The 25,103-nt window shown below is 51.3% G+C and overlaps 1 protein-coding gene across 2 annotated transcripts in view; it reads right to left on the bottom strand.

Annotated features, from left to right (window-relative positions):
• The window catches only part of INPPL1 (inositol polyphosphate phosphatase like 1), a 68,463-nt gene extending 44,124 nt beyond the window's left edge, over positions 1-24,339 (bottom strand). The window contains exons 1-2 of one of the 2 annotated variants that reach the window (XM_087720919.1): positions 23,926-24,339; positions 4,504-4,567 (exon numbers count right to left, since the gene is read on the bottom strand). In XM_087720919.1, coding sequence (XP_087577045.1) covers positions 4,504-4,567; positions 23,926-24,101 — 240 coding nt within the window. In that variant the 5' untranslated portion in view covers positions 24,102-24,339. The remainder of the gene's footprint in view (positions 1-4,503; positions 4,568-23,925) is intronic. The other variant, XM_087720918.1, reaches the window with a different exon arrangement.
• Positions 24,340-25,103: the final 764 nt, after the last annotated feature.

Genomic DNA, 25,103 nt, shown 5'->3' with positions numbered 1-25,103 from the left:
AGGAAGGAAGAAAAGGAAGGAGGAGAAGGGAGATGGGGACAGAGAAAAGAAGGAAGGAAGGAAGGAAGGAAGGAGATGATGGGGACAGAGAAAAAAAGGAAAGAAGGAAGGAGGACGGAGGAAAGGAAGGAAGGAGGGAAATGGGGCAGAGAAAAGAAAAAAGGAAGGCAGGAAGGAATGAGGAAGGGAGGGAGGGAAGAGGGAGATGATGGGGACAGAGAAAAGAAGGAAAGGAAGGAAGGAGGTAGAAAAATGGGGCAGAGAAAAGAAAAAGGAAGGCAGGAATGAAGAAGGAAGGAGGGAAGAGGGAGATGATGGGGACAGAGGAAGGAAGGAAGGAGGAAGAGGGAGGAAAAGAAGTAAGGAGGGGAGGGAGATGATGGGGACAGAGAAAAGAAGGAGGGAAGGAAGGAGGAGGGGAGGAAGGGAGGGAAGGAAAGGAAGGAAGAAAAGGAAGGAAGGAGGGAGGGAGATGGGACAGAGAAAAGAAAAAAAGGAAGGCAGGAAGAAAGGAAGGGAAGGAGGAAGAGGGAGGGAGGGAGGGAGATGATGGGGACAGAGAAAGAAGGGAGGAAGGAACAAAGGAGAAAGGAAGGAAGGAAGGGGGAAAGGAAGGAAGGAGGGAGGGAGATGATGGGAACAGAGGAAGGAACAAAGGAGGAGGAGGGAGGAAAGGAAGGAAGGAAGGAAGGAAGGAAGAAAGGAAGGAAGGAAGGAAGGAAGGAGGAAATGAAGGAATGGAGATGATGGGGACAGGAAAGAAAAGGAGGGAAGGAAGGAGGAGAAGGGAGGAAGGGAGGGAGGAAAGGAAAGGAAGGAGGGGAGGGAGATGGGGACAGAGAAAAGAAGGAAAGGAAGGAAGGAGGGGGAGGGAGATGGGGACAGAGAAAAAAAAGGAAAGGAAGGAAGGAGGGAGGAAGGAAGAAAGAGGGAGATAATAGGGACAGAGAAAGAAGAAAGAAGGAAGGAAGGAAGAAAAAGGAGGAGGGGAAGGGCTGATTGGTACCGGAGTAGTCCCTCTCCTCCGCATTCTCTTCTCCTTCCTCGTCCAAGGGAAGAGCAGAGTGCAGGCCAGGCCCTGATTCGGCTGCAGGTAGAGGGAAATCAGCTCGCCCAGCGTCTTGAAACGCCGCACCGGACTCCCTGGAGGTCAGCAGGAAGAAAGGAGAACTTGTGTCCCCTGGCGCCGGCCGCAGGGGGAGGAACTACTGCCTGCCTCTTGCCAAGAGTGGACCCCAGGAGCCCACCCAGGAACTGTGGGGACTGGGGGTGGCAGCTTGGGGGCGCTGGGTTGGAGAGCTAAGCAATCTCTCTCAGGATTGGGGGAGGGGCATAAGACCAGTCTTCCAGTATTTGAGGGGCTGCCCCAAAGAAGAGGAGGGGGTCAAGCTATTCCCAAAGCCCCCGAAGGCAGGAGAAGAAGAAGCAACGGGTGGAAACTCATCAAGGAGAGATTCAACCTGGAACTAAGGAGAAACTTCCTAACAGGGAGGACCATTCACCCGTGGAACTGCTTGCCACCAGAAGTTGTGGCTGCTCCTCCATCACTGGAGGTTTTTAAGAAGAAGAGACTGGTTGGCTATTTGTCCAGGAAGGTACAAGTTCTCCTGTTTCAGCAGTGGGTTGGACTAGAACAGTGTTTCTCAACCTTGTCAACTTGAAGATGGGGAAGTGTCTAGGACAGTGTTTCTCAACCTTGGCAACTTGAAGATGTCTGGACTTCAACTCCAGAATTCCTCAGCCAGCGAAAGCTGGCTGAGGAATTCTGGGAGTTGAAGTCCAGACATCTTCAAGTTGACAAGGTTGAGAAACACTGGACTAGAAGACCTCTAAGGTCCCTTCCATCTCTATGATAGTGAACTCTGGGGGGCCTGTCCTGATTGGGGTTAATGTACAGGCTAGAAAGCAAGACGCCAGGAGTTCAAGGCCCACCTTAGCCCTAAAAGCTTTGGGTCAATCACCAGGAGACGGTGAGTTCTAGTCTAGCCTTTGCCATGAAAGCTAGCTGGGCGACTTGGAAAACCAGAGGAGAAAGTTGTGTTTGAGTTATTTGTGTGAAAAATGGTCACATTTCTCAGTGCCTCTGTCATTTCGAATGGTCAGTAAATGAACTCTTATAAATGGAGGACTCTCTCTGTACCTATTGGATTTCTCAGCCTCTGGGAAGGATGGACTACGGCTCTGGCTTAGCCAGGATGAAGCTGGCAGGGGCACCGGCTGGCCCGTTCTGCCTTGCCTCGGCTGCCCACTTGGCACGCAGACTCAACGTCCGGTTGAGGATGCCCCGTCAGCCCACAGTCTTCCTCTCCGCAGCTGGCGCGCCTTTCGCCCGCCTCCTCCCTTATCCTGCTTGGCCAGGAGCACAATAGGGCCCCTGTGCCCCGTCAATGGGTCCGGCTGGCCTCGCCCAAGATCAGCACTGTGTGGGCATCTGCTGGGCTCTCACCAGCTGAGGCTGCCCAAGAGAAGCAGCCGAGAAGATGCCGCCTGCAGAAAAGGAGGCGCATGACCCAGATTTCCCGGAATGGCTCTCTCCGGGGGGGGGGCCCAGGCCTCAATTTTTCTTCCCCTTGGGCCATTTCCAAGCAGGGGGGGGGAGCAAACTTTCATACGGAACTCAGAATGGGGAAGAGGGCAGAGGAGGATCTGGCGGGCAAGCAGGACATAGAATAAAATAACAGAGCTGGAAGGGACCTTGGAGGTCTTCTAGTCCAACCCCTTGCCTAGGCAGGAAACCCTATACTGTTTCAGACAAATGGTTATCCAACATCTCCTTAAAAACCTCCCGTGTTGGGGCATTCACAACTTCTGGAGGCAACTTCTGTTCCACTGGTTAATTGTTCTAACTGTCAGGAAATTTCTCCTTAATTCTAAGTTGCTTCTCTCCTGGATTAGTTTCCACCCATTGCTTCTTGTTCTGCCCTCAGGTGCCTTGGAGAATAGCTTGACTCCCTCTTCTTTGGGGCAACCCCTGAGATATTGGAAGATGCTATCATGTCTCCCCTGGTCCTTCTTTTCATTAAACTAGACACACCCAGTTCCTGCAACTGTTCTTCATATGTTTGAGCCTCCAGTCTCCTAATCCTCTTTGTTGCTCTTCTCTGCACTCTTTCTCCACATCTTTTCTACATTGTGGCGACCAAACTGAATGCCGAATTCCAAGTGTGGCCTTCCCAAGGCCCTTATAAAGTGCTATTAGCTCTTCACAAGATCTTGATCGACATGAAAATACAGAGCCCAGAAATGCCTTTTCCAAAACATTAGGAGATTCCTCCATGGCCAACTGTCCTCTGCTTATCACTGTCAACCTGCTCTGGTAAATGGGATAGCAATAGCTCTTTGAGGCTGCATTAACAGAGGGTTAGAATTAAGCATTAATACCACTTGATAAGGCCTTGATAAGGCCACACGTGGAATATTGAATCCAGTTTCTACGATGTAGAAAAGATGCGGAGACTCTAGAAAGAGTGCAGAGAAAAGCAAGAAAGAGGATTAAGGGACTGGAGGCTAAAACATATGAAGAACAGTTGCAGGAACTGGGTAGGTCTAGTTTAATAGAAAGAAGGACTAGGGGAGACATGATAGCATCTTCCAATATCTCAGGGGTTGCCACAAAGAAGAGGGAGTCAAACTATTCTCCAAAGCAGAACAGGGCAGAACAAGAAGCAATGGGTGGAAACTAATCAAGGAGAGAAGCAACTTAGAACGGAGGAGAAATTTCCTGACAGTGAGGACAATGAATCTGTGGAACAGAAGTTGATTCCAGAAATTGTGATAGAAATAGCACTTAGACTTATATACCGCTTTGCAGTGCTTTCCAGCCCTCTCTGAGGGGTTTAGAGAGTCAGCCTCTTGCTCCCAACAATCTGGGTCCTCATTTGACCCACCTCAGGAGGATGGAAGGCTGAGTCAACTTGGAGCCTGGTGAATCATCCATCACTGCAGGTTTTTAAGCAGAGATTGGGCCATGAAATGGTCTCCTGCTTGAGCAGGGGGTTGGACTGGAAGACCTCGCAGGTCCCTTCCAACTCTGTTATTGTGTGCGGATGAGCAATGGAGAAAGGCAGGAGGCTTGAAGGAGTCACACTCCTGACTAAAGCAGGGGTTCCCAGCAAGTTTAAGATGTGTGGACTTCAATTCCCAAGACTCCCCATCCAGCGTCGCTTCATGGAATTCTGGGAGTTGAAGTCCACAAGTCTTAAAAGTTGCCACGGTTGAGAAAGCTTACTCTAAACAAGAAGGGGTGCAGGACAGTGGTGAGATTCAATTTTTTTTTGCTACAGGTTTTGTGGGTGTGGCTTGACGGGCGTGGCAGGGGAAGGATCCTGCAAAATCCCCCTTCCCTCCCCACTTTGTGTCAAGCCAAAGGTGGCATTTGCCGGTTCTCCGAACTACTCAAAATTTCCACTACCGGTTCTCCAGAACCTGTCAGAACTGGCTGGAGTTCACACCTGATGTAGACGTTCACCGCAGGGGAAACAGAGGACAAATGCAAACTCTCACCTGGACGGCCAAAAACTCCTCTTCATCAGGCAAAATCCGATAGGTGTGGACGTGTTTCTGGAACCTGGAAGAGACAGGAGAAGACGTCAGGAAGGGCGAAAACGGGGAGCCTCCCATTCAGAGCCATCGTCTCAATTTTAAACCCCCGTTTTTCAACTGTGGCCACTTGAGGATGGGTGGACTCCAACTCCCAGAATTCCCCAGCCAGAGTTGCAGGATCCCAGCTGTGGCCTTCCCAAAGGCTTCATAAAGAGGATTCACCCGTCTTTTCACCGTTTCCCACAGATACGATCTTTGGAACACGATCCAAAGGGGATCAACATTTGGATGCTTGGTTCATATTTATGACGGTCGCAGTGCCCCTGGGGGGTCTCGTGATCCCCTTTTGCGACCTTCTGGCCAGCAAAGGGAAATGGGGAAGCCGGATTCACTTAAGGACCGTGTTGCTAACTTAGCAAATGCAGTGATTCACCTAACAACTGTGGCAAGAAAGGTCGTAAAAGGGGGCAAAATTCACATCGCAAGTGCCTGGCTTAAGCACAGGAATTTTTGCACAATTGTGGCCGTTAAGTCGAGGACTCCCTGTATGCAAATCCGGTTACGTATACAAAGCAGGATCCTGGCACCGGCCGGTTTTTTGCAAATGGGAGTCAAATAAGGGAGTTCATTTGAACCCAGGGCCAAGCTCTGCAACCGGCATTCTTCCTCCTCCCCAACCCCCCCGCTTTCCAGTACAGGTAGTCCTTGACTTACGACCACAATTGAGCCCAAAATTTCCGTGGCTAAGTGAGACATTTTTAAAGAGAGTTTTGCCCATCTTGCCACTGCAGTTGTTAAGTGAGTCACACGGCTGTTAAGTGAATCCAGCTCCCCCATTGACTTTGCTCGTCAGAAGGTTGCAAAAGGAGACCACGTGACCCCAGGACGCGGAGATCGTCATAAATACGAGTCACCTTCCGAGGATTTGGGGGATGCTGCAACTGTTGTGTGAACAATGGTCGTAAGTCCCTTTTTTTCCAGTGCTGTCATAACTTCAAACGGTCACTAAATGGACCCTTGTAAGTCGAGGACTTCCGCTATAAGCCCAGGAGATTCTCCCAGCTGTCTCAAACTGGCGCAGGGGGTGTGGGGGGGTGGGGGGAGAGCAATTCCGCCTGCTTGGAACTTTCCCGCAAAGTTTGTTCCATGCCCGAAATAGCCGGGAGGATTTGGGGCAGGCCCGGAGAGGCCGGCAGGAGCCAGGCAGCTTCAGCTCAGCTCCAACAAAGGCTCAGACAGATGGGAGGGATGCGGCCATCGTGCGCTCTTCCTCCGGCGAGTCAGGAGGTGCCGGCCACGGCCACGGAACGGCACAGGGACCACTTCGGAGGACGGTTTAGACAACAGGCTGGCATTCCTGGCACGGGGACCGGTTGCGTTCTGCCAGGCACAGCTCGGAGGGGGCTGGTCAGGGACACGGCGAAGGACGAGCAGATCTGGAGAGGGGTCAGTTGGGGAAGGGGCTGCAGGCAGAGACCCTCTCCCTGGGGTTGATTTAGTACCGATTGACAAGGGCAGTCAAGAGTTTCTCAACTTTAGCAACTTTAAAGTCTGCGTTAATTCAATTCCCAGAATCCCCAGCCAGCCAAGACCACCGAGACCTCAGCCTGAGAAATGTTGCCTCTGATCTGAATTCGCACCCAGGCCTCCTGTTCCAAGCCAGGGGCCTCCTTGGCTGCCACAAAGGTGGAGAGGACATTAGCCAAACCAAAGGATGCTCAGGACAGTCTCTTCTGCTTCTTGTTCAAGGAGCCCCCGACTTACGACCACGATTGAGCCCCAAAACGACTGTTGCTAAGTGAGACAGTCACTAAGTGAATTTTGCTCCATTGTTATGACCTGGTTCGCCACAACTGTCCCTTGGTTGTTAAGCGCATCTGCCTTCCCCATTGAGTTTGCTCGTCGGAAGGCCACCAAAGGGGATCAGCGTCTGCTCCATTTTGGGACCACTTTCTGGCCACCGTCGCCGTTAAGTGAATCACCGCAGATGTTAAATCAGGAGCACGGCAGTGAAGCGAATCTGGTTTCCCCATTGAGTTTGCCAGCCAGAAGGTCGTGACCCCGGGGGATTGCAACCGTCTTAAGTATGAGTCGCTTGCCGAGCGCCTGAATTTTGATCCCGTGACCTTGATCAGTCGTAAGTGTGAAAAACAGGCCACACCCCTTTTTTATCCAGGGCTGTTTTAAGTTGGAAGGGTCACCAAACAGCCGTTGTAGGTCGAGGACTCCCTTTCCTCTGGCCAAGCCGGCCCTTTGAATCCCAGGCGGGGGGGGGGCTGAGTTTGCAGAGGCAGGGTCTGCATAAACGGGGTCTCCTCCCCCCCCCACTCCCCAGGACCCTCCATTCTGTCTCTCTGGCCGCCCGTCACGGAAGGCCGTAATCCCCGCCAGACACTCCAGGGAGAGCCCAGCCCAGCAGCTGAAGAGCAGACAAAGGACTCTTGTGCTGACGGAGCTGACCAGCCGGCTGATGACTTCAGAGGGGGGGGGCTCCCTCGAGTGTCTCTTCCCTCCCCTCCTTTCCCCCCCTTGAGTTCAAGCAGGGGGAGGCAAGAGGGGACGGAGCCTCCTTTCCCTGAGGGCTGCTGGCCCAGGCACCCCTTTCTAGCATCGGGGGGGGGGGGGGGGCAAGGTCTGTGCCTCTTTGTGAGCCCCCCCCCCCGGTCCTGTCCAGGGAAGAGGTGTGCCCTAAAGGGGACCCCCAGGGTGGGATGTGGGGGCCTCCGGCTGCTCCAGCCACCTTCTGCTCAGGGGGAGGCCCGCCCAATGCCCAACCTGGGAAGGGGGACAATGGCCACAAAGCCGCGAGGAAAGCACCACCCTACCCATGTGCCGCAGCCATCCAGATGACAGCGGAGTGTGCATGAAGCATCTCACTGTAGGAAGGGAAGGGGCCTCCGAGCCCCTCTGGACGGGGGGGGGGACGACGACAAAAGGCTCACAATTGCCTTAAAGTTCTCCAGCGGGGCAGCCAACCTCAGCCACCTGAAGACTGGTGGGCTTCCATTCCCAGAATTCCCCAGGGGAATTCCCCAGGGGAATTCTGGGAATGGAAGTCCACCAGTCCTCAAGGTTGGCTACGTCTCTTCCAAAGCCATCCTACTCTGCCTGGCTGTCGTTGGGTGCAGGGGCTTCAAGGGAAGATGCCAGCTTGAGACCCCCCGCAAAAGCCTCCCCCGCCCTTCAGTGAAAAGCCCCCCCCCCTCCCCAATCGGCCTTGCCAAGGGTGGATGGGCGGCAGCCAAGGACTGAGTCTCTCTGTGGGGGCATTATTGACAGCTGGCTCATGGCTTCCCCCACCTGGGCTGGAGCCTCCGTGCCCCCCTTGCGTCAGGCGGGGACACGGCGTGACTCAGGGAAAAGCACAGGCCGAGGGGAGGGGGAGGGAAGACAGAAAGAAGTGAGTGAGAAAGAGAGAGAGAAGAGAGGAAGGATCTTCCCTGTGCCGCTGGGGGGGGGGGGAGGCTAACCCAGCTGATGAGTCTTGAATAGCCTGCACACGCACCCACACACGTGTTAGGTAGCCAAGCGTGTGTGCGTGTGTGTGCATGTGTGTGTGTGTGACACACGCATTTGCCAGAACAACCTTGCACTAGCATAGATGTGCCAGGCAGGCAAAGGTGATAAGCCTTTCACTAGTAGGCAAGCACATACTTGTGCCAACAGACACGGGTGTGTGTAGGGATGTGTGTGTGTAGAGGTGTGTGGGTGAGAGAGAGGGAGGTTAATGCAGTCGAAGTCTTGCACTAGCGCAGAATTGCAGGCAGGTGTGCGTGTCCGTGTGTATGTGTGGGGTGCCAACTGCAACTGAAAGACTCTTGCACTAATACAGGTGTGCAGGCAGGTCACGTGATCAAAATTCAGCCCCTTGGCAACTGGCTCGTATTTACGACCTGTCCTGGGGGGGGGGTCACCCGATCCCCTTTTGCGACCTTCGGACAAGCAAACTCAACAGGGAAGCTGGGGTCGCTTATCAACCATGTTACCAGCTTAACAACTGCAGGGATTCACTTAACGGCCATGGCAAGGAAGGTCATAAAATGGGGCAAAACCCGCTGAACAACCGCCTCGCTTAGCGACAGAAACGCTGGGCCCAATTGTGGTCGTAAGCCGAGGACTCCCTGCGCTGCCATGAGTGATCCAGAGGTGGCATCTGGGCACAGGTGTTGCCACCAGGCCCTCCGGCTACCCAAATGCCACGGAGGCTCCGTCAGCCCCCGAGGGAGGCAAAGAGGCTTGGGGTGGGGGCAGGGGGGGGGGCTTGCCAGGGCCTGCCCCACACAGCAGCTCAGAGGCGGCTGCCACCGGCGGGGGTGGGGGGCTGGGTGAAATTCCAGCCACTCAGAAACGCGGCATCTGCTTCCCTGCCATCCGAACCCCCTTCCTTCCCAAGGTCTGCAGAAGAGCTAAGGGGGCAGGAAGCCAGAGGAAAACAGCTGGCTTGGGAGGCTGAGCAGAAACCCCCCACCCCGGAAAGACAGGCAGGCGAGACCCCTGGGCCACAGAGGCTCAGTCAGGAAAGCCGAGATTGGGATCCCTTGGGACCTCCCGGATTGCAAAGCCCATCCTTCTCTCCCAGTTCTTGGCCCCCCGGATTCTGGGGGTGGCAGAAGCCACCTAGGCTCACGAGGGGGCTGGGGAGACCTGTGGGGGGGGGCATTTTCCAATGGAGGGAAACCAATCAAGGATAGAAGCAACTTGGAACTAAGGAGAAACTCCCTAGCAGGGAGGACAATTAACCAGTGGAACCGCTTGCCACCAGAAGTTGTGGGTGCCCCATCCCTGGAGGTTTCTTAAGGGGAGACTGCACAGCCTTTGGTCTGACTGGGTCTCCCGCTTGAGCAGGGGGTGGGTGGGTCTAGAAGACCTCCAAGGTCCCTTTCAACTCTGTCATCCTGCTTCCTGCCAGCCCCCCCCCTCCTCCCCCAAGCGTCCAGTGAGCCAGAGCAGACCGGAAAAAACAGGAGCCGAAGGATCCCCATGTGCCGCTTTGTGGCTGGCAACCTCCGCGCATTCCCCTCACATTCCCAGGCTGAGTCAGAAGCCATGAAAACCCAACCCTGGACGGCAAGGAAGGCCACGAGGAATGGGGGGGGGGCTCCAATTCCCCCCCCCCTCAGCTATACAAAGAACTCTCTCCAAATGCAAAAGTGGAGAGAGAGACAGAGAGAGAGAGTGAGACAGAGAGACAAAGACAAAGGGCGAGAGAGAGAGAGAGAGAAGAGAGAGAGGAGAGAGAAAGATAGAGACACACACAGAGAGAGAAAAAGAGAGAGAAAGAGAAAGAAAGAAAGAAAGAGAGAGAGAGAGAGAGAGAGGGAGAGACACACAAACACACAGAGACAGACAGAGAGAGAGAGAGAGAAAGAGAGAGACAAAGACAAAGAGAAAGACAGAAAGAGAGAAAGAGAGAGAGAAAGAGACACACAGAGAAAGAGACAGAGAGAGAGAAAGAAAGAGAGAGAGAGACAGAGAGAGAGACAGAGAGTGAGACAGAGAGAGAGAAAGACAAAGGGAGAGAGAGAAAGGAAGAGGCAGAGAGAGACAGAGAGAGAGACAGAGAGAGAAAGAGAGAGAGAGACCAAAGGAGAGACCAAGGGAGAGAGAGAAAGGAAGAGGCAGAGAGAGACAGAGACAGAGAGAGAGACAGAGAGAGAGACAGAGAGAGAAAGAGAAAGAGAGTCAGACAAAGACAGAAAGAGAGAGAAAGGAAGAGACAGAGAGAGAGAGACAAAGACAAAGGGAGAAAGACAGAAAGAGAGAAAGAGAGAGAGAGACACACAGAGAAAGAGACAGAGAGAGAAAAAGAGAGAGAGAGAGAGAGAAAGAAAGAGAGAGAGACAGAGAGAGACAGAGAGACAGAGAGTGAGACAGAGAGAGACAAAGACAAAGGGAGAGAGAGACAGAGACAGAGAGAGAGAGACAGAGAGAGACAGAGAAAGAGAGAGAGAGAGAGAGACCAAAGGAGAGACCAAGGGAGAGAGAGAAAGGAAGAGGCAGAGAGAGACAGAGAAAGAGAGAGAGACAGAGAGAGAGACAGAGAGAGAGACAGAGAGAGAAAGAGAAAGAGAGTCAGACAAAGACAGAAAGAGAGAGAAAGGAAGAGACAGAGAGAGAGAGACAAAGACAAAGGGAGAGAGACAGAGAGAGAGAAAGAGAGAGAGAAAGAGACACACAGAGAAAGAGACAGATAGAGAGAGAGAGAGAGACAGACAGACAGATAGACAGACAAACACAGAGAGAGAGAGAGAGAGAGAGAGACAGACAGACAGACAGACAGACAGAGACACAGAGAGAGAGATTCCCTCCTGGGGATCTGAAGAGAGCGTGAAGCTGGGCAAGAAGAAAAACACACGGCCTTCTTGTGATATTTTTCAAACCACAACCGAAGCCGCCCCCCCCCTCCCTCGACCAACGCCCCCCCCTCCCCTTTTCAGCAGAAGCGGCTTGAAAACGTTTCCAAGGCGTTCGCACGAGGGAGGCCTGGCGCACGGCTGGGGAACGTTGCTTTCTAAAAGTCCCAAGTTTGCACATCAGCCGCCTGGGAAATCCAGAGCGAGCTAAACCTGGCACGGTAATAACAAGCCTTGGGGGGAAATGGGCATTTATGGCAGCCACTAAATGGGTGTTTTGAACAGAAGGGGCCCCCGCACCAGTTGGTCTTCAGTTGTTCAGGGCTGGGTTTTGGCAGAGCCTCAAAACTCAAAACAGTCAACAACACGGCAACTGGACACTCGTCCTGCCCCCACGCCTAAAGTCTTCTTAAAATGGGGGCACCGCCATTCACGCTGGAGCAGGGTAAAAATGAGCTGGCGAAGCTCGGGAATAGACCCACCCACGCGTTGGGAGCCTGCTGAGGCCATCCCGGGCTGGATGAATCAAGGTAGCCCATCACCTTAACCTGGTTTATTTGACTAGTCGCAGAGTCAATCAGGAAGCCCCTCTTCTGAGCAGGGAAGCCTCAGCGGCTGAGAAAGGTGATTTTAATCCATTGAAATTGACGCAAAAAGTTGATTTTTATCTAGTAATCAGGGTTGAAACTGACACATCACCCCCTTAGAGCAGTGTTTCTCAACCTTGGCCACTTGAAGATGTCCGGACATCAACTCCCAGAATCCCCCAGCCAGCATTCGCTGGCTGGGGAATTCTGGGAGTTGACGTCCAGACATCTTCAAGTTGCCAAGGTTGAGAAACACTGTCCTAGACACTTCAAATGTTCCTCAATCCTTGCATAGGAAGGAATTTTATGCAGACTTTCATATTCTAGATCAGTGTTTCTCAACCTTAGCAACTTGAAGATGTCCGGACGTCAACTCCCAGAATTCCCCAGCCAGCGAATGCTGGCCCCCCTGTTCAAATGAAGGGTAGGGGGCTTCTTCTGACAATGGGGTGATCAAAGGAGGGGGGGGCAGCGAGGCCAGGGGTCCGTTGCCCCAAAAGTTTGGGTCCATGGCCTTGTAAATCCAGACCTCCAGATCTTAATCCTGAAAAATGGCTCTCTTCCCAGTCCACTTCCCCTCCTCTTGCAATCCCACTTTGAAAAGAGGAAGTTCCCCCAGTGGGCCAGGGGTCTGTGGCAAGTGGAAACGTCCCAGCTCCTAGCCCCACTCACCATATTTACCATCTGCTGCCCCACACTCCTTCCCTCAAATAGCCCCTCTCCCCTTGTGTACTGGACCTGCATTCCTAATATTTACCATTTATTCGAAAATGGATACTCCACTGTCAGTTTGGAAACTTTGTAAAAGCCAAAAAGGAAACTTAGAATAAAGCAGTGAAGCGAAACAATAGGAGGGGTGCACAACACACACACACCCCGGGGCGGGAATGGTTGTGAAGGTGACACAACTGGCAGTGATGGGTAAATAAAAATTATTTGGCTAGGGAAAAGGCAGAATTTACATTTACGGCTGACTGGAAACCCAAAAGTGTTTTGCATGAAGCAGACAAAAATGAACATACGATTTGTGGTTTTGAAAGCTGAGGAAGGGGGGGGGGGGACTACAGACTAGAAACAAAATGGTTTTTGCTTTGTAACTAAAAGTAGTCTTAGACTTGGTCGTAAGTGTGAAAAACAGCCATGAGTCACCTTTTTCATTGCCGTTGTAACTTCAAACGGTCACTACCGACTGTTTTTCACACTTACGAGACCATTGCAGCCTCTCTGGGGTCGTGTGATTGACATTCAGATGTTTGACAACTGCTTCAACTTTATGACGGTTGCAGTGTCCTGGGGTCATGTGGCCAGCCAGAGTCACCTAACGGATGTGTTACTCGTTTAACAACTGCAGTGATTCACTTAACAACCGTGGCAAGAAAAGTCATAAAACGGGGCAAGGCTGACTTGACAAATTACTCACTTAGCAACATAAATTCTGGGTTCCATTGTGGTCCTAAGTCAAGGACTACCTATCTAAACCAGTGCACCCAAATTTTGTTGATGTGACATCCCCCCCCCGCCCCCCCGAGATGCCACAACAGTTCTAAGTGCAATGACAAGCCCTCGGCCATTTTCCCCCCAGCAGTGTTTGAATGGTCATTAAATAAGACAGTTGTAAGTCGAGGACATGCGCTTTGCAAAATGCAAAACCAATGAGCACTTGCAAAAATCCCATCTGCCCATCATCTTTAAGAACCAAGATGAGAAATAATTCTATCCTGGTCAAAGAAGAAATTCTACTTTCTCGTCCGCGCCACTTGATCAAAAATTTTAAAAAAGGAACAAACCCATATAAAACTACCTTAAATGCAAAACCTTTGTTGGTTAAAAGGAGGACATTTTTCTCTTCTTGGGAAAGAAAGTGCAATAAAACACGTGAGCCCGATTCTTGTCTGCTCAAGGTTACTAATAGCCACAATAAAAATGTGACCTGGGAAAGGTTTGCGGCTCTGGGTTCTAGGAATTGTGGTGCACCGTCAGCCCAGCTGACGCACAATCACACACCTTAAAAAAAAAAAAACACCACACACCTTCACGGGGTTTTGTTTTTTTTAGTGTGTGCACGAACAGGATCAGCTGCACAAAGTGTTATGCACGAACAGGATCAGCTGGGGACAAAGTCCAGATGGGGATAAAGAGAGCTTACGGGTCGCCTTTGGAAAGGCAGAGAGGAAGGAACTACGGGTGCACCGTGACTTACGACAGGTTGCTTAGCAACTGTTCGAAGTTACGGCAAAATGCCCTGACGTATGACACTACATCTCTCCTCCCTGTAGTTACCTGGCTGCGTTTACAGCTGTTTAAAGCTCATTTTACACTTTTCAGTAGCAATAGCAATAGCAGCAATAGCAGTAGACTTATATACCGTTTCATAGGCCTTTCAGGCCTCTCTAAGCGGTTTACAGAGAGTCAGCATATTGCCCCCAACAACAATCTGGGTCCTCATTTTACCCACCTCGGAAGGATGGAAGGCTGAGTCAACCCTGAGCCGGTGAGATTTGAACCGCTGAACTGCTGATCTAGCAGTAGCCTGCAGTGCTGCATTTAACCACTGCGCCACCTTGGCTCTGTAAAACTGACGAACAACAGACCATCGGTTTACTTAACGGCTGTGGTGCTCACTTAATGACCTCCCCCCAAAAAAAGGACACGAAATCAGGTGAGGTTACCCTATGTACGACTGTCAGAAGTTACACTCGTGATAGAGAGACTCCGTTATTACCTGTAATTTTGTCTTGACATGAGCCAAACGCTATCCTTAACACAGGGATATATTTTTTTTTAAATGCAGGCAGTCCTCAACTTACGAGCACAATTGAGCCCCCCCCACATTTCTGTTACTAAGCGAGACAGTGGTTAAGTGAGTTTTGCCCCGTTTTGCGACCGTTCTTGTCACAGTTAAGTGAATCACTGCACATAGCTGTTAAGTGAATATGTCTTCCCCACTGACTTATAGCAATAGCAGTTAGACTTATATACCGCTTCATAGGGCTTTCAGCCCTCTCTAAGCGGTTTACAGAGTCAGCATATCGCCCCCAACAACAATCCGGGTCCTCATTTCACATAGATAGATAGATAGATAGATAGATAGATAGATAGATAGATAGATAGATAGATAGATAGATAGATAGATAGATAGATAGATAGATAGATAGATAGATAGATAGATAGATAGATAGATAGATAGATAGATGGATGATAGATAGCAATAGCAGTTAGACTTATATACTGCTTCATAGGGCTTTCAGCCCTCTCTAAGCGGTTGACAGAGTCAGCATATCGCCCCCAACAACAATCCGGGTCCTCATTTCACCCACCTCGGAAGGACGGAAGCCTGAGTCAACCCTGAGCCAGTGAGATTTGAACCGCTGAACTGCAGATTGCAGTCAGCTGAAGTGGCCTGCAGTATACTGCACCCTAACCACAGCGCCACCTCGGCTCTTTGCTCATCAGGTCGCAAAAGGGGATCACGTGACCCTGGGACACTGCTGTCATAAATACGAGACAGGTGCCAAATGTCTGAGTTTTGATCATGTGACCTGGGGATGCGGCCAAGGTCATAAGTGTGAAAAAATTTCATTAGTCACATTTTTTATTGCTGTTGTTGTAACTTCAAACGGCCTCTAAACAAAAGATCGTAAGTTGAGCATGACCGATACTTTTTCCCATGGCGTTTTAAGTTTGAGTGGTCATTAAGTGAATGGCCATAAATTGAGGACTACCTCTAAGTCATGCTGCATTACGGCTTGGCAGGACTGCCCATTCATACAACACGGCTACTCCAAGCTCTCCCAGCCCCTTTCAACCAAGGTAACCCTAATAGGAGCACACCTGGAATACTGCAAGCAATTTTGGCCACCCTACAGCTTAAAAAACGTTGGAGGGCTTGGAAAAAGTTCACAGAAGAACAATTAAGGTGATCAAAGGCCTGGAGATGAAAACATACGAAGAACAAGAATGGCTGCAGGATTTGGTTTTGGCTAGTCTGGAAAAAAGAAGGACCAGGGGTGTCCGGTGGTTCCCAAATTTGGCAACTTTAAGACTTGTGGACTTCAATTCCTAGAATTCTCCAACAAGTCTTAAAGTTGCCAAGTTTGAGAACCACTGTGGTATTGGAAGGGCTACCACAAAGAGGAGGGGGTCGGAGTATTCACCAAAGCACCGGAGGGCAGGACAAGAAACAATGGGTGGAAACTAACCAAGCAACCTGGAACTAAGGAGGAATTTCCTGACAGTGAGGACAATTAAGCCGTGGAACAGCTGGCCACCAGAAGTTGCGGTTGCTCCAACACCGGAGGTTTTTAAGAAGAGATTGGACAGGCGTTTGTCTGGAATGGCATAGATTCTCCTGCTTAAGCAAAGGGCTGAGCTAGAAGATCTTCAAGCTCCCATTCTATTCTATTCTATTCCTTATTCTGTTCTATTCCTTACTCTATTCTGTTCCTTATTCTATTCTGTTCCTTATTCTATTCTGTTCTGTTCCTTATTCTATTCTATTCCTTATTCTGTTCTGTTCCTTATTCTATTCTGTTCCTTATTCTATTCTGTTCCTTATTCTATTCTGTTCTGTTCCTTATTCTATTCTGTTCCTTATTCTATTCTATTCCTTATTCTGTTCTGTTCCTTATTCTATTCTGTTCCTTATTCTATTCTATTCTGTTCCTTATTCTATTCTGTTCCTTATTCTATTCTGTTCCTTATTCTATTCTGTTCCTTATTCTATTCTGTTCTGTTCCTTATTCTATTCTATTCTATTCCTTATTCTGTTCTGTTCCTTATTCTATTCTGTTCCTTATTCTATTCTGTTCCTTATTCTATTCTGTTCTGTTCCTTATTCTATTCTATTCTATTCCTTATTCTGTTCTATTCCTTACTCTATTCTGTTCCTTATTCTATTCTGTTCCTTATTCTATTCTGTTCTGTTCCTTATTCTATTCTATTCCTTATTCTGTTCTGTTCCTTATTCTATTCTGTTCCTTATTCTATTCTGTTCCTTATTCTATTCTGTTCTGTTCCTTATTCTATTCTGTTCCTTATTCTATTCTATTCCTTATTCTGTTCTGTTCCTTATTCTATTCTGTTCCTTATTCTATTCTATTCTGTTCCTTATTCTATTCTGTTCCTTATTCTATTCTGTTCCTTATTCTATTCTGTTCCTTATTCTATTCTGTTCTGTTCCTTATTCTATTCTATTCTATTCCTTATTCTGTTCTGTTCCTTATTCTATTCTGTTCCTTATTCTATTCTGTTCCTTATTCTGTTCTGTTCCTTATTCTATTCTGTTCCTTATTCTATTCTATTCCTTATTCTGTTCTGTTCCTTATTCTATTCTGTTCCTTATTCTATTCTATTCTGTTCCTTATTCTATTCTGTTCCTTATTCTATTCTGTTCCTTATTCTATTCTGTTCCTTATTCTATTCTGTTCTGTTCCTTATTCTATTCTATTCTATTCCTTATTCTGTTCTGTTCCTTATTCTATTCTATTCCTTATTCTGTTCTGTTCCTTATTCTATTCTGTTCCTTATTCTATTCTATTCTGTTCCTTATTCCATTCTATTCCTTATTCTGTTCTGTTCCTTATTCTATTCTGTTCCTTATTCTATTCTATTCTGTTCCTTATTCTGTTCTGGTCCTTATTCTATTCTGTTCCTTATTCTATTCTGTTCCTTATTCTATTCTGTTCCTTATTCTATTCTGTTCCTTATTCTGTTCTGTTCCTTATTCTATTCTGTTCCTTATTCTGTTCTATTCCTTATTCTATTCTATTCTATTCCTTATTCTGTTCTGTTCCTTATTCTGTTCTATTCCTTATTCTATTCTATTCTATTCCTTATTCTATTCTGTTCCTTATTCTGTTCTGTTCCTTATTCTATTCATTCCATATGCTATTCTTATTTCATAATCTATTCTTTCCCTATCCCTATCCTCACACTTTGCAAGCACTGAATGCACCCCAGCACTGAATGCACCCCAGACTAAATTTGCACCCACCATCCCAGCTACACAGCAGCGGGCAGGGAGAAGAGGCCTTGCAGGCACCTAGAGGGCCAGTTCGAAAACTTCCTCCTTCTATCAGTTTCTTCCCAAGGATGTTATTTCTTTTATCTTGCCTCCCCCAGTGAGGGAGGGAAGGATGTGGAGGAATCCAGCTTGCTGGGAATTTCAAAGAAAGAGAAAGAGAAAGAGAGAGAGAGAAAGAGAGAGAGAGAGAGAGAGAGAGAGAGAGAGAGAGAGAGAGAGAGAGAGAGAGAGAGAGAGAGAGAGAGAAAGTAGAACTGTGGGTCACCATCCTATTTGATGAAAAGATGGAGGGACCTAGGTATGCGTGGGGGGAGGAGGGGGGGCATGGTAACTCTCTTCCAACATTTGAGGAGTTGCCAAAGAGGGGATCAACCTAATCTCTAAAGTCCCAAAGATGCTTTTTATTTTCTTCCAAGAAGCAACTGGACTTTCTGATTTTTCTTTGAAGATGTTCCACTTCTCATCCAAGAAGCTTCTTCAGCTCTGACTGAATGATGGAGAATGGAAGGATTCATATTCCTGATCGTTTGTATCTTTGTAGGAAAGGTTGTAGGTTGTTTGGGGACAAGCATCACCAAGAGGATGGAGAATCTCTATAGCAGTGGTTGCCAAACTTGGCAACTTTAAGACTTGTGGACTTCAACTCCCAGAATTCTCCAGCCAGCTCTGCAGAGCTGGCTGGAGAATTCTGGGAGTTGAAGTCCACAAGTCTTAAAGTTGCCAAGTTTGGGAACCACTGCTCTATAGAACAAGAGAATAAGAAAGATATGTAGGGAAAGGAGAGGAGGAAGGAAGGAAGGAGAGAAGAAAGAGAAGAAAGGGGAGTAGGAAGGAGGGAAGGAAGCAAGGAGGAAAGGAAGGAGGGAAGGAAGGAGAGAAGGAGAGAAGAAAGGAGGGAAGGAAGGAGGGAAGGAAGGAGAGAAGGAGAGAAGAAAGGAGGGAAGGAAGGAGGGAATGTAGGAGAGAAGGAAGGGGGGAAGGAAGGAGGAAAGGAAGGGGGAAAGGAAGGAGAGGAGAAAGGAGGGAAGGAAGGAAGGAGGGAAGGAAGGAGAGAAGGAGGGAAGGGGAAGGAGGGAGGGAAGGAAGGGGAGTAGGAGAGAAGAAAGGAGGGAAGGAAAGAGGGAGGGAGGAAGAAGAAGTAGGACCGTAAGATAAGATAGATCTATGGGATGTTAAAAAAGCAATCTTCAAGTATATTGTTAACAGTAGGGAAAAATTGTTATAAATACATATTATTAATAACATTTATGAGATCATATAATTGTGAATGTATATATGAAATTGATAAATAAAATAAAATTTAAAAAAAAAGATATGTAGCGTCTGTTGGAGGTGGGGACCCTTTGAGAGCTGAAGGCTATGAAATTTTCATTGTAATGTATGCCGATTAGTAGACCTACAAAGTGACAATAAAGTTATTCCAAGAGTGAAACTGAACAAGGGGAGATTCAACCTAGAACTAAGGAGGAATTTCCTGGCAGTGATAATAATCAAGCAACGGAACAGAAGTTGCCATCAGAAGTTGTGGGAGCTTCACTCCTGGAGGCTTTCAAGAAGAGACTGGACTGGCATCGGTCAGAAATGGTGTAGGGTCTCCTGCTTGGGTGGGGGGTTGGACTAGATGACCTCCAAGGTCCCAACTCTATTCATCTATATTCAATGGAACAGAAGTTGCCATCAGAAGTTGTGGGAGCTTCACCCCTGGAGGCTTTCAAGAAGACACTGGACTGGGCTCGGTCAGAAATGGTGTAGGGTCCCTGTTTGGGCGGGGGGTTGGACTAGATGACCTACATGGTCCCTTCCTACTCTCTTAATCTGTAATCTGCAATATGAAGAACGATTACAAGAACTGGGCCTGGCTAGTCTAGGGAAGAGAAGGACCAGGGGAGACAGGAGAGCATCTTCCAATATTTGAGGGAGGGGCTGCCCCAGAGAGGAGGGGGGTCAGGCTATTTTCCAAAGCCCCCCAAGGCCAGAGAAGGAAGAATGAATGAAAAGTGAACAAGGAGAGATTCAACCTGGAAATAAGGAGGAATTTTCCTAACAATGAGAACAATCAACGCATGGGACAGAAGTTCCCTTCGGAAGTTGTGGGAGTTCCATCACTGGAGGCTTTCAAGAAAAGACTGGGCTGTCCTCGGTCAGAAATGGTCTAGCCTGGGGCTCCTGCTTGGGTGGGGGCTTGGACTAGAACAGCAGACCCCAATCTTTGTGGAACTAGGAGGTAGTTTCGAAACAAAAACTTCCTTCCACAAACTGGGGGGTAGATGGGTGGGTCTCCTATGCAACCTATAGCCCGTGCATGCACAGATGAAGCTACGCCAGCTCGCTGGCTGGTCTTGTGGCCCAGTTCCTAACAGGCCATGAACTGGTACTGGCCACGGTCCAAGGCTTGGAGACCCTTGGAGTAGAAGACCTCCAAGGTCCCTTCCAGCCCTCGGATTCCATGAGACAGAAAGGTAAAAATAGATACGAGAGAACAAATGGAAGATACATGGATGGACAGACAGGCAGACATATAGGTAGAGATGATAGATTAGATAGATAAATGTTAGATAGTTGGATGGATGGATGGATGGATGGATGGATGGAGAGAGAGAGAGATGGATGGAGAGAGATGGATGGGTAGGTAGGTGGATGGATGGATGGAGAGAGAGATGGGTGGATAGGTAGGTGGATGGATAGACAGAGAGAGATGGATAGAGAGATGGGTGAGTGGGTGGGTGGATGGAGAGAGAGAGATGGATGGGTAGGTAGGTGGATGGATGGATGGGGAGAGATGGAGAGAGAGAGAGAGATGGATGGAGAGATGGAGAGAGAGATATGAATGGATGGATGGAGAGAGATGGGTGAGTGGATGGATGGAGAGAGAGATGGGTGGATAGTAGGTGGATGGATAGAGAGAGAGAGATGGATAGAGAGAGAGATGGGTGAGTGGATGGATGGATGGATGGATGGAGAGAGAGAGAGAGAGATGGGTGGGTGGATGGATGGGGAGAGATGGAGAGAGAGATGGATGGAGAGATGGAGAGAGAGATATGAATGGATGGATGGAGAGAGATGGGTGAGTGGATGGATGGAGAGAGAGATGGGTGGATAGTAGGTGGATGGATAGAGAGAGAGAGATGGATAGAGAGAGAGATGGGTGAGTGGATGGATGGATGGATGGAGAGAGAGAGAGAGAGATGGGTGGGTGGATGGATGGGGAGAGATGGAGAGAGAGATGGATGGAGAGATGGAGAGAGAGATATGAATGGATGGATGGAGAGAGATGGGTGAGTGGATGGATGGAGAGAGAGATGGGTGGATAGTAGGTGGATGGATAGAGAGAGAGAGATGGATAGAGAGAGAGATGGGTGAGTGGATGGATGGATGGATGGATGGAGAGAGAGAGAGATGGGTGGGTGGATGGATGGGGAGAGATGGAGAGAGAGATGGATGGAGAGATGGAGAGAGAGATATGAATGGATGGATGTAGAGAGATGGGTGAGTGGATGGATGGAGAGAGAGATGGTGGATAGTAGGTGGATGGATAGAGAGAGAGATGGATAGAGAGAGAGATGGGTGAGTGGATGGATGGATGGATGGATGGAGAGAGAGAGAGAGAGAGAGATGGGTAGGTAGGTGGATGGATGGATGGGGAGAGAGTGGAGAGAGAGAGATGGGTGAGTGGATGGATGGAGAGAGAGAGAGATGGGTGGATAGGTAGGTAGCAGGGTGGGGAGAAAGAGAGAGATAAATGAGACAGACAGACAGACAGACCAGATTGCCTCCAGACATTATGGCTGCTCCATTGCTGGAGGTTTTTTAAGAAGAGAGTGGACAGCTATTTGTCCAGTCTGGCTTAAGGTCTCTGACAGGGGCTGGACTAGAAGACCTCTGAGGTCCCTTCCAGCCGTGGGATTCTGCAACACGGGATGCCTGGTCCCAGCAGAGAGGCGTGGAGAACGAGGAGCTTGGCACATTCAGCCCTGCCAACGTTTCCTTCATGTTCTCAACACCAGCGGCCTTTTGCCAGCTCTGGGAGAGTGCCAGGGGGGCGGCTGTAACGAGAGGGGCATTAAGGAACAGGGCGCTTCCTATTTTGTCCTCTGCTGGGGTTCCGTGACCGGCTCAGCAGCTGCCAACATCCAGCGGCCACCGCAGAGAACAGGCTGTTCCCGGAGAGAAAGAGCTGCAGAACAAGGGGAAACTAGCTAGCACCAGAGCTGGCTCGGCTCCCTCTTCTCTCCACGTGTGGGGCCCACCCCCCACCCCCACCCCCATTCCAGCAGCCGCCAACGCTTGAAGGTTTGGAGGTGTGTGTGTGTGTGTGTGTGTGTGAAGGCTGAAGTCTGTCCCTGGACCAAGCAGGAATGGCTACATCCCCAAAGAATCCCAGGCACTGTGAGAGTGTGTGTGCATCCCTCCCAGCCCCCTTTCCTCTCCCAGCAGCTGCCATCCCCCCCCACCCCGCCCCCACTCTTCCAGCAAGAGGGGCTGAGCCCAGGATCCGCCAGCCCAGAAGGATGTGCCAGCCAGGGAGCCCTTACTCACTGGGTAAGGCAGCAGCACCACCAGCGGAAATCCTGAAGGGTTTTCCTGTGTGTGTGTGTTTGAGTGTGAGACACAGAGAGGGAGGGAAAGGGAAGAAGAAACAGAAGCAGAGGGAGAGAGGGGGAGAGAGAAAGAAGCAGGAGAGAGAGAGAGAGAGAGAAATAGAGGGAGGAAAAAATGAAAGGGAGACAGAGGGAAATAGAGGGAGAGGAAGAGAAGGAAGGGAGAAAGAAAAGGAGAAAGGAGAGACAGACAGACAGATATAGAGATTGAGGAGGGAGGGAGACTCTTGCAAAGGTTACTTGGGAAGCCCACCCACCCCCACAAAGGACTCCCCCTCCCCCACCTTCCCAGGATAAGTATTTGTCAATCTACTCCAACTGCTGCCCCCATAGGAGTGGGAAATCAAACCCAGAGTCTCCCCAGGACTGACTCCCCCCCCCCAAAAAAAACACTCAGTTCTGAGTAACAAAAGTTTCTCCTTGGGTTAACCCTTCTTCTGCCTCGGTTTTATCTTATCTGCTTTTATCTATCCCACCCCCACCCTCAAATGATGGGGAGGGGGGAGTCCCATCCCATCATCTTGGGACCCAGACAGGACAGAGAGAGGCTGGCAGCCCGACTGAGGGAGTTGCCCACCCCCCATCTATTCTGGGCAGGAGGAACCCCAGGAAACCCCAGGAGAGGGGGGGGGCAGATGTGGGGGAGGCAAGCGCTGTCTTAACTCCCCCCCCCTCTGAAACTGCTCCCACCACACAAGGCCAGGAAGATTCAGACTTGTGGGCTTCGACTCCCAGAATCCCCCAGGCAGCTGCTTGGAGACCCCCCGGCCTAAAGAGCCAAGCGGCGCCGCTCTTCCAAAGCCACACGGTTGCCGCAGGTGAGGAGGGGGCGAGGGCACGTGCCTACTAGGCAGCCCGGGGACGCGGCCACGCAGTCCTGCCCACTTTGGACTTTGGCTCCCCGCGCAGCAGCGGGCCAAGAACCCCCCGCGGCTCCTTCTGGGCTCGCTCGGAAGTTCAGCTCCCAAGCGCTTCCCTGGAGGCGTCTGCCGGGCGGGCGCGGGAAGCGCTGCACACACCGGCAGCTGCCCCCCGGGGGGGGGGTTTCCTGGCCAAAGAAGGGATCGGGAGGGCCGCTGGGCTGGGGAAGCGGCAGGGTCGCCCAGCCCGTCCCGGGAGGCTGGCATTTGGCAGCCCAAAAGCTCGGGTTACATGGCGGAAGGTCAGCCCTGGGACTCCAGCGCCAGGCAGGGCTGGGGAGGGGAGAGAAGGAAGGAGGGAGAAAGAGAGGGGAGGGAGGGAGGAAAGGGGGAGGAAGGAAGAAGGTAGAAAGGAGGGAAGGAAGGAAGGAAGGAAAGGAGAGACAGAGGGAGGGAAAAGGACGATTTGGGAAAGGAAGAAGGGGAAAGAGAGAAGGAAGGGAGAGAGAGGGAAGGAGGGAGGAAGGAGAGGGAAGGAGGGAAGGAAGGAAAGGAGAGACAGAGGGAGGGAAAAGGACGAATTGGGAAAGGAAGAAGGGGAAAGAGAGAAGGGAGAGAGAGGGAAGGAGGGAGGAAAGAGAGGGAAGGAAGGAGGGAAGGAAGGAAGGAAAGGAGAGACAGAGGGAAAAGGACGAATTGGGAAAGGAAGAAGGGGAAAGAGAGAAGGGAGAGAGAGGGAAGGAGGGAGGAAAGAGAGGGAAGGAAGGAGGGAGGCTGGGCCAGAGCCCGCTCAACCGCTGCCCTCCAGCCACCCCGGAATGCCCAGTTTGGGGGGCGGCTGGGGGATCGCGCAGGAGGCCCGCAAGGTCATATGGGGAGGGGGCGCAGGCAGGCGTTCCCCGGGGGCTCCCCGCCTCCCCCCCCCGCGCAGCCCCCCCCCGGCAGCGCCCGCGGGCCACTCACAGCACGCAGAGGGCGAAGGCTCCGGCCACGCTCTCGCTGTCTCGCACCAGGAAGCTGCCGTCCCGCCCGGCCCGCGCCAGCAGCTCCTCGGCCGCCGCTCGGCTCAGGTCCTTGTGGTACCACGGCGGCGCCCCCGGGCCGGTGGCAGAGGAGAGCCCCGGCGCCGCCAGCGCCATGGCCGCCCAGGAGGGCGCGGGGGGCGCTCAGCAAAGGCCGCCGGGACCCCCGCTTCGCCCCCAGCGCCGCATGGCCGCCCGGGGCAGCACCGGCCCCGACGATCGCTCGCCACGATCCCCGCCGGCCCTCCGCTCAGCGCTTCTCCGGCGCGGGGCCCGAGGAGGAGGAGGAGGAGGAGGAAGCGGCGCGGGGCCCCGAAGCGTCGCCGGGGAGCTCGGCCGGCCTCCGCTTCCTGGGGCGGCCCCTCGGCTGGGCAGGCGGGGGCGGCTCCAAAGGGGCGGCTCTCTCCGGCCGGGCGGGCGGGCGGGGAAAGCAGCCCCGCTTGGGCTACCCAGAGGGCATCGCCCCCAAAAGCCCCCCCCCCAAAGACCGCGCAAGGGTTTTGGTCCGGACCTTCCTGGGGGTGGGAGCTGATGGGGGGGCTCCCAGGGGAATGGGGGGCGGAGCCTTGCCAATTTGGGGGCGGGCTTTAGCGAATTCGAGCCGGGGGTCTCGGGCTGCTCGCATTCCTGCCTTTCTCCCCAAAGGGTCGCTCCGGGATCGGGAGGTTGGTTGGGGGAGCGCAGCCTCCAAGGCGGAGAAGCGAAGGGGGCTCCGCAAAGACGCGGATTCTCCCCCTGCGAGCATTTGCAGGGCTGGTGGAGGGGATTGGGGGGGGGGCTTCTGGTCCAACCGCCTGCGGGGAAATTCCTCCTTATTTCGAGTTTGGATCTGCCCCCACCCCCTGCAGCTTCCTACCTGTGGAGCCTTGTTTCCCGATCCCCCTTGGGCCCTATGAGTAAAGCCACCCCTCTTCCCTGGGGCAGCCCCTCCAAGAGTGACCCAAACCCTCAAACACCCCCCCCCCGTGTTTGAGTTTCCCGAGGGAGCCAGCCCCAAACCTTCAACCCCCACCTTAGCTGAGGCTCGCATGGTGGGTGACCCCCGCTTTTAAAAAGACACTGCACAGCTGTTCGAAATGGCACAGGTGATCCTCGGCTTATGGCCACAATTGACCCCAA

The sequence above is a fragment of the Thamnophis sirtalis genome, unplaced genomic scaffold (assembly GCF_051295495.1).
Source record: "Thamnophis sirtalis isolate CommonGarterSnake01/CBP01778 unplaced genomic scaffold, rThaSir2_p1.2 scaffold_8, whole genome shotgun sequence".
NCBI lineage: Eukaryota > Metazoa > Chordata > Lepidosauria > Squamata > Natricidae > Thamnophis > Thamnophis sirtalis.
This window is presented reverse-complemented; position numbering and strand designations above follow the sequence as displayed.